The sequence below is a fragment of the Blennius ocellaris genome (genome assembly GCF_963422515.1).
Source record: "Blennius ocellaris genome assembly, chromosome: 11".
In the NCBI taxonomy this organism is placed as follows: Eukaryota; Metazoa; Chordata; class Actinopteri; order Blenniiformes; family Blenniidae; genus Blennius; species Blennius ocellaris.
In genome coordinates this window covers 5,667,769-5,685,404 of record NC_137660.1, presented here as the reverse complement: position 1 = coordinate 5,685,404, position 17,636 = coordinate 5,667,769, and the positions used below count along the sequence as shown (strand labels likewise).

General features: G+C 45.6%; 1 protein-coding gene across 1 annotated transcript; it reads left to right on the top strand.

Moving 5' to 3' along the window:
• Window positions 1-9,312: 9,312 nt before the first annotated feature.
• On the top strand, window positions 9,313-11,274 carry LOC308136969 (protein PML-like; the record flags this gene model as incomplete). The annotated part of the gene is made up of 2 exons (XM_080505525.1): window positions 9,313-9,388; window positions 10,571-11,274. 2 exons carry the CDS (start codon window positions 9,313-9,315, stop codon window positions 11,272-11,274), a joined length of 780 nt encoding a protein of 259 aa, XP_080361651.1.
• Window positions 11,275-17,636: the final 6,362 nt, after the last annotated feature.

Below are 17,636 nucleotides of genomic sequence, written 5' to 3'. Positions count from 1 at the left end.
CTCAGGTGTGCAGGGCAGGTAGACTCCGCCCACCACACACACACAAGGGGAGGGACACACAGGAAAAGGAAGACAGAAAAAGACGCAGAAGACGGAGACATTAGATCCTTTTTGAAAATCAGTGTGGATAAAAATAAAACCACAACTTCTTTGTTCTTCATTGAAAAAAAATCTCCTTCTTAAGCGTCAAGCTAACGTCCTCCACCCTGCTTTCATCACCAGAGACTCCTCCTTCACCTCCTCCTCCTTCCTCTGACCCCCACTCTCCTCCTTCTTCACCTCCTCCTTCCTCTAACCCTCACTCTCCTCCTCCCCTTCTTCCTCTTCCTCAACCTCCTCGTCATCCTCAGCCTCCTCCTCTTCCTCCTCCTCCTCTTCATCCCCAACGTCGTAAAACTGGAGTAAACCTCTGGAAAGCATAATCAAACCCTTCATCCTCAAACTCCTCCTCCTCCTCAAACTCCTCCTCCTCCTCCTCAGCCTCCTTCTCCTACTCCTCCTCCTCATCCTCAGCCTCCTCCTCCTTCTCCTCATCCTCCTCCTCCTCATCCTCAGCCTCTTCCTCCTCCTCCTCCTCCTCCTCATCCTCAGCCTCTTCCTCCTCCTCCTCCTCCTCCTCATCCTCAGCCTCTTCCTCCTCCTCCTCCTCCTCCTCCTCAACCAGCTCTACTGTCTCAATGTCAACATCCTCCTCCTCCTCAACCGTCTCAACATCAACCTCTTCCTCCTCCTCCTCCTCCTCCTCCTCCTCAGCCTCCTCCTCCTCAACCAGCTCTACTGTCTCAACGTCAGTATCCTCCTCCTCCTCCTTCGCCTCCTCCTCCTCCTCCTCCTCCTCCCCCTCCCTCAGCCATGAAGGAGCCGAGGCCCAATAGGAAGGTCTTCCCCCATGTGGACCAAGACCCTCCTCCCACCTCGTTCTCTTATTGACCTGAGACTCGAGGTTCTCCTCACGACTCCTCTTGCTGCTGCGGGGCGCTGATTCAGCAGAACAGGGTTGTTCCGCAAGAGACACAAAACAAGAGTTGGTGAGAAGATGTGAAGGAGGGAGAAGTTGGAGAGTCACAGGTGAAACATGGACCAATGATCTGCCTCATATCTGCACTAAACAAACCCACATCCAACAATTATTCATTCAACAAGTTGGTGACATGTTGCTATTCTGCTTTTTTGGAGTCTGGAACATCAAACACACTGAGCACATTTTGACTTGACATTTTATAAAACTTACCTCTTGCTCATAAAGTTCAACCACAAATCAAACAGCATTCAAAATACTGCTGCTCTAGAATATTCTTTCTGCAGTGAATGTGTCAGTACATATGATCTCAGCCAAGCCCGTCACATCTTTACTTCAGTTTCTCGTCTCAACAATGAGAAAACAAGCCAAAGTTGTTGTCGGGACACTCGTTTCCCCTCAACTTAGTTTTTAAAAGTCAGACTTTTGTGGAATGTCAAGTTTGTTATTTTAGTTTTTCCACATGTTCAGGAAGAGTCTGAGCTCAACGTCACCTCCTCTAAAGAGTGTTGGAAACCAACACTCTTTCAAATCTCAGGTGTGTGATTTTGCTCCACCTGTATTTGATTGATGTTCTTACTTGTACAGCAACAGACCAGATGCAACATGTTTGGCTCGAGGTTTGACCTGCAGGCAGCTGCGCACCCAATCACACCCATTAAATAATCTGTGTCACAATAAACCAGTGCAGTACTGTGTATGCTGGCAACTGAGGTGCACGTGAACGCACCATGAAGCTGTGGGCTTTACCGTAATGTGCGATGTAAACAGGCATTCTAGTTTAAAGCGCAGCGTGCAGCAGACGGAGACTTCCAGGACGCACAGAGGCTGTTTACAGATAATTCAGTCTGTCGTAGTTAAATCGATGCTTCATGCATTGAAACAATGTGAGGCTGATGATCACGTGCTGAACAGATCACACCTGCGTCGTGTTTTAACGCCTCCAGCGCACCAAATAACCGCTTGGCATTTTTTTTTTTAGAGGAACCCCGGTCCACTTATTCTATCAAATCATCATCGGCTTTAGGAAAGTTTTTACTCACTCAAACACTATTAGAAGTACTTTTTCAAATAAATATTGGGTTTAAACTGCATTTAACACACCCCGGTGCATAAAACATGGTTGATGTTGTTTTTTGTTGTTACAATGACAATAAATAAATTCTGATTCTGATTCTTTTTCACGCAAAAATCAAATCCGACACTTTGACACACGATGCTAAGTGTCTGAGCACAAAGTCAAGTCATCAGTGTTCTATTAGTCAGTGAGATGTCGGGTGAAAGTGGAAGAGTAAAGAAAAAGTTGAGCTCCATACCAGCAGCGTGTCCTCCCAGCAGGTGCTCCTCCTAGTGGAGCTGATAAGTTCATTTTTTCACTAGCATACTTCACTTAGTGATACAATTATGAAATTTGGTACATACCTTCTCCATACCCTAACTAAAAAAAAATCCTGGGTGTCCACTCAAAATTTAAAAATGGCGGCTATTTTTTCAAGATGGCCGCCAGTCAAGGTTTTAGCGACGAGTGTTTTTGCTTTTGGTAATCTTTTTATCACATTTCTTTTGTTTCACATACCTTAAGTAGAGTATATATGCACAAGTCTGATGTATTTCTGTTAAAGAGGTCATATGGCATGTAAAAACAAAGATGGCGTCCAATATGGCAGCTAAAATCATGAAATTATCCAAAAATATGTTTGGCATAGAAAAATGCTCTTTTATCACACCACACCAACACTACAAATATTTTTACAATAAATCTGCATGCCTAAGTTCAGTTTTGCATGTCTAAGTTCAATTTAGGTGGTGGTGCTTTAGTTAGTTTTAGTTTAAAAGAGTGAATGTCAGTGCACAGCCAGGGCACACTGGTGACTTCACTGCTGTGTAACTCAGCATGGGGTTCAGTGTCAGCTAATCTTGCTTTACTAATGCTGTACCTAGCTTTACTAACTCCAAAATGGTAGACTAGGACTAGTTGTAGTGTAGTTTAGTTTAGTTTAGTGTCCCAAATGCTGTCTAATGGCCCCATATCAATTAGCTCTTAGGAAGTAATTGGTAGATTTGTTAGACAGCCGCGCCTGAATTGACAGGGTGTGCCAGCGCGGGAGAGCCGAGCCAAGGGTAAGTGGGGCTATACATGGCTTTTTCATGTACTTACCCGGATGGTGTACAGATCACACGGGACTTAAATGGCACTGGATGAATGATCGGGCTAGGTGTAGGGTGACCGAACCTAGTTGTATCCCATACATTAATGTGCGTATCAGACAAAGGTGGTAAAAGGATAACCCCTCGGCCTTATTTAAGAACTCATAATGGCAAGTACAATCACAAGCAGGAGGAAGACTGACTGGAACAAATGTTGTCTTCGCCAGGAAGACAAGAAAAATGATCTAACTTCTCCCTCAGCCTCAGTACATCATAATCCAGAACATGATGGGTACGTAATGATTGCAATCAACGTGCCATTGTTCAAGGAAATTGGTGAAATGCCACTCATGTTTGACCCAGCAAGACTGGATGAGGCAATGGCATAGAGGCAAAACATGGCAAAATACCACAAGACTTGTAGAGTCATGTTTAACAATGCAAAACTTGATCGTGCAAGGAATCCAACCTCATTCTACGCACCCATCAAGAAGAACAGGCTTGACTTCTTCTCTCAAGATAAGCCTACTACAGAGTCATTGAAACAGAAGCAGCTGAAAGAAGAATGCCAGCTGTTCTCCAAACTATTAATTTCTTGTCAGAGCAGGGAATGTGACCTGCAGGAATTCTTTCAGCATGAAAATCAGTCATTCCCTCCATCTTTGAGTGAGGGTGGAAAACTTTACAGCTGTCAGAAGTCCCAACTCACATCCATACTTGAGAAACAAGCTCCACTTCCAGACCAAGAGCCAGAGGCTGATGACATCATCATTGATGGTTCAGCCATGGTCCATGCACTACCACCCAAAAGGTCTAAGACTTTTGGAAATTATGCAACTCTTGACTTTTTGCCAAGCATTAGTGCCTATGCTGGTGCATACAAGACAACACATGTTGTCTTTGATGTGTATAATGCATCAAGTCTAAAGCAAGAAACCAGGTCCAAAAGAGGACTAGGTGGAAGACGCAAGGTGACAGAAAATAACTCCATTCCTTCGAACTGGCACAACTTCCTCCGACACAACAGCAACAAGTCAGAGCTGTTTGACTTCCTGGCAGACAAGATTGCTGAGATGTCTGTGCCAAACTTGGTTATTGTGACCAAAGGAACCAAAGCGCTCAGCAATCACAAAGTGAGTCTGCTTGAACTTAACAACTGTTCTCACAAGGAGGCAGACAGCCGCATCTTTGTCCATGCCAGATATGCTGCATCACAGGGGAGCAAATCTATCATGGTCAAAACCAATGACACAGATGTCCTTGTAATTGGCCTAAGTATGTTCCCAATTCTGCAAGCCATAGGTCTGGAGAAGCTGTGGCTCGCATTTGGCCAAGGTCAGAGCCTTCGGTGGATAGGTATTCACAACCTGTACAACAGTGTTGGTGCAGAGATGGCTAAAGGCATGCTATTCTTCCATGCATTTACAGATTGTGATGTTGTCTCAGCCTTCAGAAACAAAGGAAAGAAAACAGCCTGGCAAACATGGAACATATTTCCTGAAGCCACCTCAGTCTTTTCTAAACTGAGCAAGTACCCAGCAACCATCGAGGATGGTGACATGAAGATTCTGGAGAGGTTTGTGGTACTCATGTATGACAGGACAAGCACTCTAGACAGTGTAGATGAGGCCAGACTTGACCTATTTGCCTGAAAGCAGAGACCTTATGAAGCCATCCCTCCAACCAGAGCAGCTCTGCTCCAACACACCAAACGCTCAGCATATCAGGCAGGCGTGTTGGCTCAGGCAATTCTGCGCCAGCCAGAACCAGCGAGTACCTCTGGAATGGCCGCTTGTTATTATTATTTATTTATTATTTATTTATTTTTTATTTAGTTTTTAGTTTTTAATGTCAGTGTCAACATCATGCTACAGGCTTGGGTGGCATGTACAGCTTTATGCAGCTGCAAATGTGAGGTGTAAGTAGCTTCTGGAGCTTTTTCTTTATTTTTTCTTTATTTTATTATTTATTATTTACTATTTGTTTATTATTTAGTTAGTTTTTAATGTCAGTGTCAACATCATGACCACATATCATTAAAAAAATGGGCACTGAAAGTGTCTAAAATGGTCTGAAATCGGTGCAATTGGGGGCCATCTTGAAAAATGGCGGCCATCTTGAAATTTTGCGTGGACACCCAAACTTTTCAAAAGAGTGGGTTATAGTGAGCACTTGTGCCAATTTTCATGTTTGTATCGCAAACTGAAGTATTTTTCCACTTATCAGCTCTACTATCTACTATGGACTTGCTGCGACTGAGGATGAGTGTTTCGGAGGAGATGAGGAACTGTGCTGTTCTTTGTCTCACGGAAACCTGGCTGAATAACAACATGCCGGACTCAGCCTTCCAGATCGACGGGCTGCGACTCTTCCGAGCGGACCGCGACCACCGGTCCGGGAAAGCAAGGGGAGGAGGACTGTGTGCGTACGTGAACGAAGGTTGGTGCACCAACTGCTGTCTGGAAAAAACCCACTGCTCTGAGGCGATAGAATTAATGACTGTAAAATGCCGGCCGTTCTATCTGCCGCGGGAGTTTACGGCGGTGTTCGTCACGATTGTTTACATCCCTCCGGATGCTAATGCTAACGAAGCGCTAAGGGAGCTACACGACACCATTAGCTCACTACAGACGAGGCACCCGGAGGCGTTTTACGTGGTTGCGGGGGACTTTAACCACGTGAAACTGACAGACACTCTGCCCAGGTTTTACCAGCACGTCACCATCCCCACAAGGGGAAACAATACCCTGGACTGTGTGTACACCAACATCCGCGGAGCATACAGATCTCTTCCCCGCCCCCACCTCGGACTCTCTGACCACATCACCGTCATGCTGGCGCCAGCATACCGCCCCCTGCTGAGACGGAGCCGGCCAACAAAGAGGACAGTCACTGTGTGGCCCAGAGAATCAGCCGCTGTGCTCCAGGACTGTTTCCAATGCACAGACTGGCAGGTCTTCAGGGAGGCAGCCACATACGAGGGAGAGGTGGACCTGGAGGAATACACCTCCTCTGTCCTCGGCTTCATCTCCAAGTGTGCTGATGACGTCTCCACCACCAAGACAATCACCTGCTACCCGAACCAGAAACCCTGGCTGAACGCTGAGGTGAAAACCTTACTGAAGGCTAGGGATGCTGCATTCAGGGCAGGAGAGGCACCAGCACTCAAAGAGGCAAGGAAAGAGCTGAATGCAGGCATCGCGAGGGCCAAAGCCACATACTCCCAAAAGATTGAGGGTCACTTCACCACCAACGACCCACGGCGCATGTGGAAGGGCATCAAGTGCATCACAGACTACAACACCAGGAATGCACAATGCCCAAGTGACCCCTCCCTGCCAGACACACTCAACAATTTCTACGCCCGATTCGAAGACCCGGACACCCCCCCCCCCCAGCACTAGACTCACACCACCGCCTGGTGACACACCCCTCACTGTGACCACAGCAGATGTGAGGAAGACCCTACAGGGAATTAACCCCCGCAAAGCTGCTGGCCCGGACAACATCCCGGGGCGGGTACTGAAGGACTGTGCACACCAGCTGTCCGAGGTGCTGGCAGACATCTTCAACACCTCACTCTCACTGTCATCTGTCCCCACCTGCCTAAAGACTGCCACAATTGTCCCCGTCCCCAAATGCTCCACAGTGACAGGCCTAAACGACTACCGGCCGGTCGCCCTAACCCCGGTAGTCATGAAGTGCTTCGAGAGGCTGGTCATGACTCAGATCAAGGACTCCATCGACGTCACTGTGGACCCCCACCAATACGCATATAGGAAAAACCGCTCCACCGATGACGCCATCTCATCGGTGGTCCACACAACCCTCACCCATCTGGAGAGCAAAAACTCCTATGTCCGTCTGCTCTTCCTGGACTTCTCCTCAGCCTTCAACACCATCATCCCGCAGACCCTGGTGCAGAAGCTCCACTCCCTTGGACTGAGCCCCACACTGGGGAACTGGATCCTGGACTTCCTGACCAACAGACCACAAACTGTCAGGATCAACGACACCGTCTCCTCCCCCATCATCCTCAGCACCGGCTCACCTCAGGGCTGTGTGCTGAGCCCCCTCCTGTTCACTCTGCTGACATATGACTGCACGGCAACACACCCCAGCTGTCATATAGTGAAGTTTGCGGACGACACAGCAGTAGTGGGACGCATCACAAATAACGATGAGTCCAAATACAGAGAGGAGGTGGAACACCTGATGCAGTGGTGCAGTGGAAACAACCTCTGCATCAACGGGGAAAAGACCAAGGAGATGGTGGTGGACTTCAGGAGGGTCAGGTGCCCCCCCGCTCCCCTGCACATCGGAGGAGCAGCTGTGGAAGTGGTTTCCAGCTACAAGTACCTGGGGGTACACTTGTCCAAGGACCTCACCTGGAGCGCCAACACTTCCCGTCTGGTCAAGAAGGCCCACCAACGCCTCTACTTCCTCAGGAAGTTGCGGAAAGCAGGTCTGGGAGGCTCCGTCCTGAGGAGCTTCTACCACTGTGCGGTGGAGAGCGTCCTCTGCAGCTGCATCACTGTGTGGCATGGCGGATGCACCGCCGCTGAGAGGAAGGCTCTGCAGAGGGTGGTAAAGGCCGCTCAGAGGACTGTCGGGAGCGGCCTCCCCACCTCCTCGGACCTCTACACAGCACGGTGCAGGGGGAGGGCTCTCCGCATCATGAAGGACTCCACCCACCCAGCACATGGACTGTTTCAGCCCCTCCCCTCAGGAAAGCGGCTGAGGAGCATTCGGAGCAAAACCACCAGGCTCAGGAACAGCTTCTTCCCCGAAGCTGTGAGACTTGTGAACTCGAGCCATGTTCCATAGACTCCCATCTTCCTGCACTACAAACACTTCACACTTACATTTCTGCTCTTGTATATTTGTATATTTTTTTACGCTCTATATATTTTATTACTATATATTTTATTACTGGCTCACCGGGACCTGAGTCCAAATTTCGTATCATTTCCTTGATATGACAATAAAGAATCCTTGAATCCTTGAATCCTCCTCCGGCGCTCCGTTGAAGTCCATCTCCGCAGGTTCACTGGTCCTCCAGATGTCTCCTCCACAGAGATGTGATGTCCAGCAGCTTCGCCGTCTCGATGTGATAAGTCAAGACGCGCTGGCCTTTTATACCCCGCATCGGCCCGTTACCATGACAACGACGCAGCTCATCACGCAAATGATCACGCAGGTTTACGTAACATCTCGACTTTAATTAAAAATTGAACATCGAGTGAGGAGAAAGTCCATGAAAAACAGACAAAAGGAAGCAAAAATTCCACTCTTTCAATAGCTTGACTTATGTGACAATTATAACATATGAATTCATCATTTAAAGTTGTAAATAGTTTCTTCATAATTTTATCAATCAAGTATAACAACATTTGAATGCATTACTTTAACTTACTCTCATTCATTATTAATACAACTTATTTGTCTTGTCACTGGCCAAAAGCCATCTTCAGACAACAAGAACATAACCTTTTAAAAAGAGTAATCTGAATACTTTATTGATTAATAATTACAGGCACATAACAAACTTGTCTTCCTTAGGCAATATGATTGAAAATGAAGGCTGCTATACAACGTAATGCTTTTATGAGTTCAGTGTTTTTCAGAGTGGATTAAGGTCACAGCACTGAAACAGCCTGAATGAGTTCTACTGAGCAGTGAATCAACGAGCGTCTCACTTTTAGTGTCACTGGATCTTAGTACTGCTTTTACACAGTTTATCAACAAACTGCTGGACAAGCACAGAAAAAAGTCCATCAACCACATCATAAATATCATGAATACCATGAATACTAGTGATAGTATTATGGTATATTTCTGGGTAATAATATAGGATTTCAGTTGTTGGCGTAATATCTTGTTTGGTCAGTTGGGGGTAGCATTATGTCGTACGGCGTACATCCTGCCGGAATAAGAGAAGAAGAAAAACTATTGTGTTTCCGGTCACAACTGGAAAGTATAAAAACTCGGCGGGAGAAGTTTCATTGTATTTGTCACACCAATTAACGTATCGTTTTAGCAAAATTCTTATTCCTATTAGCTTCGCTTTGTTTGTTTATTTTGGAATCAGCGACATTCCGCTTTGTATGTAAAAAACAAAGTTTCTCTGCGATGTGTATGGAGTGATGGAGACTGACTCAGAGGGAGCAGGAAGCGTCCGAAAACCTCTAGTTTTCCTCGACTTGGAGACAACTGGACTGGGTATGCAGACCTCCTGTTACTATATTGTTTATTTGTTTGGGAATGGTGTAAAAACGACAAGTTATAACGCATTGGAAGACAAAAAGCGAGTGAAAACTTCACTAATGACTTCAGGACTACAAATCCCAGCCGTACTGTCGGCCATGACAGGTTCATTTAGCGGAAGCTTCGCTCATGCGCCGTTCTTTTGTAGTCCGGAAGTGGATGTAACCTGCTGAGTATGCGTATTGCATGGATATAAGGGAATGATTTCAATTTAAGGACATTTCAACACAGTCTGTATTATTTATAAGAGTTGTGCTGATTAGGAATCAAAAGAATTAACAATTATTTTATTAGTTTATTTCCATACCAATCTTCTGTTTAACCTGTGAAACAATGTTTGAATGTTCAGGAATATTGGCCATGGGGGCAGTATGTGGCCTGCATACCACGAATATTCAAATGTAAGTGGAAGACTTTCATTGCATTGTGGATGCTCCTTTACACGTCAACGGTGCTCGGAGCCACTGAAAGTACAACTTTTTAAAAACGTGTCTCTCTGGAAACAGGAAAAGGAAACTTTCTGGAAAGGCTCTCACTCTGTCTCTGTGTAGACGGTGCAAATGCTGATACTGCTCATGCACACCATGCTCATAGTAAATAGTTGTGCACATGTGTGGGGAGTTGGACAATAACAACAATGTTTACCTCCAGAGTGGCGTTATTGACTTGGTATTAGCACTTCTACTTCCTGGTCTGTCCATACAAATGTTCGTGTAGTTGCTGTTGTTAATGTTCATCGCAAATTGTTCTAAGTTTCATTTCAAAAACAAACAGTGGTTCACATGAAAATCACAGCTTTTTGAGTTTTTCTGCCATTTCTGTGTAAAGAAATGTCATTTTCAAAATGATGTTCTGGGAATGCAAAACTTTTCTGAAACTAATGCGTGAAAACGATGCATTGTTACTTGACACGTCGTGTAAACGGGGTTTTTGTTTTATTTAGATTTGTAGATTTTTGCTAAAGTTAAGAACGGCACCTGCTTAGCATCTTCTAATGCCACTTTTTGCCACAAGGTGGTATTGTGAGTCTGTTCTGGTCTAAGATTACTACACCTTGGACAGTGGATTTTCACATATTTTTCCAAGTAAATGAAATGATAGTGATTCCTTGTTTTGTTTTGTTTCTAATGTTTCCAGATAAGAACTGTGAGATCGTCCAGCTGGCCGCAGTCAGTGGAGACCACTCACTGAACCTCTACGTCGTCCCGCGATGTCGGATGCAGAGAGGAGCGTCCAAAGTGACGGGCTTCCGTGTGCGCAGGCGGAGGCTGTACCAGCACCATCAACCTGTCCTGGCCAACACCCTCCTAGAGGTGGTGGTCTCCTTCATGGCGTTCCTCCGGATGCTCCGACGGCCCCTCGTCGTGGGCCACAACATCCGCCGCTTCGACTGCCCGCTACTTGCCCGAGCGCTGGACGAGCTGAACCTGCGAGCAGAGTTCCAGTCCTGCGTCTCGGGCTGCGTGGACACGCTCCCACTGGCTCGCGAGCTACTCAAAGACCGAGGGCTGCAAAGTTTCCGACAGGAGAACCTGGTCAAGGAGCTGCTGGGGCTGGACTACAGATCCCACGATGCTTTGGAGGACGTCCGCGCGTTACAGGCACTGTATAGGGTCCTGCAGCCCACTGCTGAGGTGGTCAACAGGCATCGGTTCACTCTGGACACTGTGAACAAACCAGCTACCCAGGAGCTGCCAGGATCCAACAAGTCAACTGAGCTGAAACTTTTGGATGAATTCTGCACAGAAACAGCAAAAAGTCAGGCAGACAGGAGAGCTTCACTTTTAAAAGCTCCCCGTGTGGCAGGACTGTACCTCCTGACTCCTTCTTCCAGCACTTAGGACTTCAGGAGCCATGACCAACAAATACGCTTTAAATCCAAAGATTGTCTTGGAGTTGAAGATTTATTCTTTATTCTTGTGAGAAACATGAACTCAGGTTGGTTTCTTGATTATTTCAACAATATTAAAAATATCTAATATTCAAATGAGTTTACTTTAATATTTTATGTTTAATGAATGATAATAAATATTTGTACAGTGTTTCAACTCGTGTTTGTCGCCTATGACCTTGTACGTCAATAATGGCCTGATGTGGTTCAGAACATGGAAAGGTTTTCGGTGCATCCGTCTCTCATGGACAAGTGGAAAAGTCCAACTTGCATCAACCATGAAGCAGAAAGAGGAATTTGCTCAATTTGTCCAGAACCTGTTGACCTGAAACCTGCAAACAGATTGTTGGATTGGAAACTCTACAGACACAAAAAGCAGGGTTGTAATAGAACAAGGCTTTATTAAACCACTTTTACATACAAGTTCTCTGCAGTCTCATGCTACGGCCTCACCATGTTTAAAAATGCTAAACCATGCCCTGGCTACTCCGAGGAAACTTCCCACCAAAGAAAAACTACCAAACCACCTTCAGATTAGTGTGCATTCGAAGGATAACGATGATTGAAAAAAAACAAAAGGTTCAATCGTAGAGGTGAAAGTATTGAAACTGAAAGGTTGAGATTCACAATGAGGAGTTTGAAGACGGCGGAACTTCAGGAAGGATTTGAGGTAATATTTAATCACAGAAAAGTATCAAGCTCAGGTCAGTCACATCCTTCTACTCCTCAGTGTTGCAGCAACAACTTAAAGGTTTAATGCATCTAAATGAGGGACGAGCTCAGCGATGGACCTGCTAACAGGAGGTTGATCCACATGGTGGCCCGTACAGGTCCAATTCCAGCATGAACAAGAAGAAGCCACTTCACCATGGACCCTGCAGTGAACTGGAATACCACACGGGAAGAAAGTAAGAACGTCGAACCCGACGCTCGTGTGAAGGGTGTCACCGTGAAAAGTTACTGGGAGGAACAAGCCGCACGCCCACGACGGTACAAGAAATGAGTCAAGGCTTCATCGAGTACCTCGGTACGTCGTCGTGATTTATCAGTACAAACAACAAAACGTACAAAGTCGAAAAATCTGGCTTCAAACCAGACTATAACATCCAATGCAGCATTTAGTTGTACGGATGTACAAGTCATGGAAGTGGTAATACGCTCAACGGTGCCAGGATGCAGCAAGCAGTACGGGTTCATATTCAGTTTATATTCATTCCTGATTCCCGCTGAGTCATGCTTCAAAAGTAGGGAGATGAGATATGAATCTGCCTGTTCTCTTTTCATGTTTATGATTGTTTATGACCACCAGACTGTCAACATGCTCTGGTAATACTCAGCTGGGTCGGGTCCACTGCGGTGTCAATGCTAACAATGCTAACAATGGTAACGACGGTCTTTGGCTCCAAGGTGAGAACGCACTCACTCTCTGCGCATTTGCAGAGAATGATGATACTTTATTGATCCCGAGGGAAATTCAATTCACTTGCGCAAGATGGATCGCGGGGCCCTACGCACAGCGCGTGTTCTGCGTGTAGGGAGGGGCGGGCCTGGGTAGGCGTGAGGCTCGTTGGCTCCCAGGAACATGGCCTGGCCCGGATCCAGGACCACGTGGTTGAGGAAGTAGATGGAGAAGCAGCCGATGTCTCCGGGGCAACAGGTCGCCCTTGCTGCTTGACGTGTCCTTCCCCGCCGCACCTGCAGGGGGCAAAACAGCTGAGTGAGACGAACTGGCTGAATAAATGACACTGCTAAACTTCTCTGACCCAAGGACGTCACAAATCAGAGTATTTATATCGCTGCTACAGAATATACACATAGATTAAGGTTCTTCTTGGACACGTGTCAAACTGAAGACCCGTGACGTTATTTTATGTGGCCCGCGAGGCTTAAAGGTCTGACTGTCTCAAAATAAATACCGTATTATTTCCAAGAGACACGCAGTGTGTGAGCAGGTTCAAACATTCTATAAAATACGGTGATTAAATGTGCCTTGACATGGAGGCAGTTCTGCGCTTGTGCATTTCCAGATTAAGATGTTCCCCGTGCCGACCCGTGTTCCACCCAAAGGCAAGAAACCTCAATTGGCGACTAAATATTAAATATTTACAGTATATAAATATTATATAACCCGTGAAGATTGCAGTTTATGAACATCAATGCAATGTTCAACAAGTACAATTGAGAAATACAAATGATCCCAAAATGTCCAGGAAGAGAAATATTGATGCAGATGAAAGGTTGTTTCATGAACAACGGGAAGGAGAATAAATGTTTGTGCTTCAAGGAGAAAAAAACGGTTTGTCTTCTGCATTCTGAGGGTGTCGGTTATCAAAGAGACAATATAAGTCCACATTTTAACACCAAGCAGAGTGAAGTATGACAAAGTTACACTTAACAGAGCAACTAGCAAATACATTTTTATTACATCAATGCAAATGTAATATTTGTAACATGAATATGTAATAAAGTCAGAGTTATTAAAATTTAAGGAGCAGTTACATTTATTTTACATTGTATTTGCTTACATTTTGTTACATTTATACTCTCTTACAGTTACATTTGGTCCTTTGAGGACAGCCATGATGCTGATGTGGCCCTCGGTGGATATGAGTTTGACACCCCTGCTCTGGGGTTTTTTGGTCATTTATGAGTAAATAAAATTGTTGAAAAATACGTGGGAGAAATTTCACCAATTAAAGCCCTGTTTACACAACAACAGAGGCATCTGGGGGCATGTGGAACAATAGTATCCAGTAAAAGAACAACACACTAATGACAGTACTATGTATTTCACAAGTATTATGACCAAAAGTGAACTGAGGTGTCTTGGACGTACTGTTGTCTTTAAATTAGCATTGCGGACAGGCAGTCCAGTTTAAAGGAGCCATATTTCGCTATATTTCATGTTTCACAGTCCATCCTATGCTCATGTGGGATAATAATTTGGGTGATACAGTATACAACACTTAAAACTTGTGAAATTATAGCTATTTCTTGGATTGAGCTGACGTCACCTCTCATGAAACGGGTGGTTCTCAGTTCCTCTGCCTCCCCCGCCCGCATGGAGACTGCAGCCCAGCTCACAACCCGCCTCCTCCCACCCCCTCGGTGACGTAGCCAGCAGCTCACGCTCATAGTTATAGTAATGTACCTACAGATCTCGGCACCTCGTTAGCATCTTTTATTGTGTGAATAGCACCAGGTTTCAAGATGAGCTTCTGTGTAAGTCAAGTTTCAAAGTACCCGTAGTTCTGGAAGCAGTTTCCCCTACGGGTGAATGGCTTCTCCTCTGTAGAGACAAGGAAGTAAAGCTGTCAGTTTGAAGTTGCCAATTAAGACCTAAACTTCTCTGCAGGGGTAAAGGATCCACGCCCAGCTCCAGGTCTTTCAGCTCCTTAGCACGTTCTTCTGGTGGAAACGCTTCCATCACTGCATTATGATTAGAGGCTATCTTATGCAGTCGTATGTTTGAGTCGGCTAACATTTCCTTTGTCTTTTTCAGGATTCGGATGGCATCCTCGGAGGAGGAGAATGAGGTAAGTCCGTCATCAACATAAATGTTCCGTAAAACAAACTGTCTTGCCTCGGTGTCGTGTTCTTGCGGACTTTGCAGGGCAGCTCTTCTCAAACCATAAATGGCGACAGCGGGAGAAGGGCTGTTGCCAAATATGTGTACAGTCATGCGGTACTCTGTGACCTCTTTGGTTGGGTCATTGTCCTCGAACCAGAGGAAACGTAAGAAGTCGCGGTGGTCTGGGCAAACCTTGAAACAGTAGAACGTTTGTTCTATATCCGCTGCTACCGCCACGGGTTCCTTACGGAAGCGAGTGAGGACTCCCAAAAGTGTGTTATTTTGGTCAGGGCCGCTCAACAGGACGTCGTTCAGGGAGACGCCCTCATGCTTGGCGCTGGAGTCAAACACTGCTCGCACCTGACCCGGCTTGCGCGGGTGATAGACTCCAAAAATTGGTAAGTACCAACACTCCTGCTCTCCATTGAGTGGTGGGGCTGGTTCAGCATGACCTGCCTCGAAGATTTTCTGCATGAATGCAACCATATGCTCTTTCATGTTTGGCTTTTTAGCAAGCATGTGGCGTAACGTCGAAAGGCGCTTGACTGCTTGCACTCGATTGTTGGGGAGTTTCTGCCTTGGTTCCCTGAAAGGTAGCGGCGCGACCCAACTATTTGAGTCATCCATGAAGACTTCCTTGTCCATTATTTCCAGAAAAGCTTTGTCTTCCACAGACATGGCAGGCTTGTCGTCATGTGGTGTTTGCTGGAAGACTCCTTCACCAAGGCTATCTTTTTCATCAAACGGGTCTTTTGGCGTGTTAGCCTTTAGAAAGTGAAAGCGATGTACTGGAACTTCAAGCTTCTCTTTGATGTGGAGACTGTTAGTGCAGGGGTCAAACAGAGATGTACGTCCATTGCTCAGCACGTTAGTCCGGTAGACATTGACACGATCCGATTTATGGGCCCTTCTAAGGCAAACCTCTCCTGCGATCACCCAGCCCAAGTCGAGACGCTGGGCGTAAGGAGCACTGTGAGGGCCATTGCATTGATCCCGTACCTTGTGTGCCCTTGGGATGTCTCGGCCGAGCAGGATAAGGATGGCTGCTGAGGGATCTAGAGCTGGGATCCTGTTCACAACCCGCTTAAGGTGTGTATAATGTCTGGCGATCTCCGGCGTGGGGATTTCAGCCTTGTCATCTGGGAGCATATCACATTCGATTAGTGTGGGGAGTGGGATGTGAGTTTTACCATCTAATGACTCTATGATGAAATTGTTGGCTCTCCGGCCCATGGTTTCAATGACTCCTGAGCAAGTCTTCAACTTTTTTGAACGTAAGCGACAGAAAATGACCCGATTGTTTTACATTTCTAAATAAACTATTACTACTACTTTTCTTTTTTAAATTTTTTCTTCTATTGTAAAAGATACAAACCTTCATTCTTTGCTTAGCTTAAATTTTAAATTTGCAAAGAATTGTTGAAGTTGCATATGGGTTCAAAATTTGTCCAAAATCCCATTGTTCCAATAATTAGATTCACAGTGACTTTTGATGTTGTTTCCAATAAAATTTGGAGTAAAATAAGATATGTTTAATTTTTATTCAAATTTATTTGAGGTTTGATGTTAAAATACCACAGATTGACTTGACGATGAGTCGTGAGTCTGCTTTTGGGTTCACCACTCACTCTGACAATGACACAGTAATTAGTAGCATGACAGCTTTATTCCTCAACTGTGGGATGGAGGCAGCAAGAAAACACTTTGGTGATATTCCTCCAACACATGTGGATCCTCTTCATCACTTTAGTGAAGCGACCAGGAGAGGCTGAGTCCAGTGAGACAGTTTCTACTGCTAATCCATCAGAGCATTGCAGAACCTCTGTGTAGTTACAACACTCTTCAGTAACTGGACACTCTTCAGGGGCTGGACACTCTTCAGTAACTGGACAGTCTTCAGTAACTGGACAGTCTTCAGGGTTTGGACACTCTTCAGTAACAGGACACTCTTCAGTAACTGGACAGTCTTCAGGGGCTGGACACTCTTCAGGGTTTGGACACTCTTCAGGGGCTGGACACTCTTCAGGGGCTGGACACTCTTCAGGGTTTGGACACTTCAGCGGTTGGACACTCTTCAGGAGCTGGACAGTCTTCAAGGACTTGACAGTCTTTAGGGGCTGGACAGTCGTCAGGAGCTTCACACTCGTTCACACTGGAAGATAAACATTCAGTCAGATTAACAGCTTCATGTATGTTTTGTACAATGACGTTGAATACTTGTAGACACACTTACTCGCTGCTGTCCTTTTTGTCTTTGAGACAGTCCAATGTAAGAAATGAATGGGAGAGGACCTCCGATGCTGTGACCCTTGTATAATAATCCGTGTTCAGCATCTGTCCCACCAAGTCCATGAAGTCATCCTGGTCACACTCAACAGCTGGGTCATGTTGTGTGGGAATCGCACCAGGGACCTTCCAGGGACAATAAAACAAAGCAAAAGTTATTTAGTGGAAGAACTGAACTTGTTCAGAAAGAGGCTGTTTTCCAAGAAATTTCACAAACATTGAAAATATCTCGAATTTGCTTGTGCAGGTCGTCCTGGGTCCATTCTGTTGTTGACAGTGGAGGACTCATTTCACCTGGAGACTGAAGAGAGGAATGAATTGATTTACTGCAGATGCAGAAGAAAAGTGAAAATACACAACTTTCACTGGTCAAACAGTCAAAAGAGAGACAGCAAGTAGTACATTACAACATTTGGGATGAGTTGTAACCCAATACTGAATGGACATTTCAACAC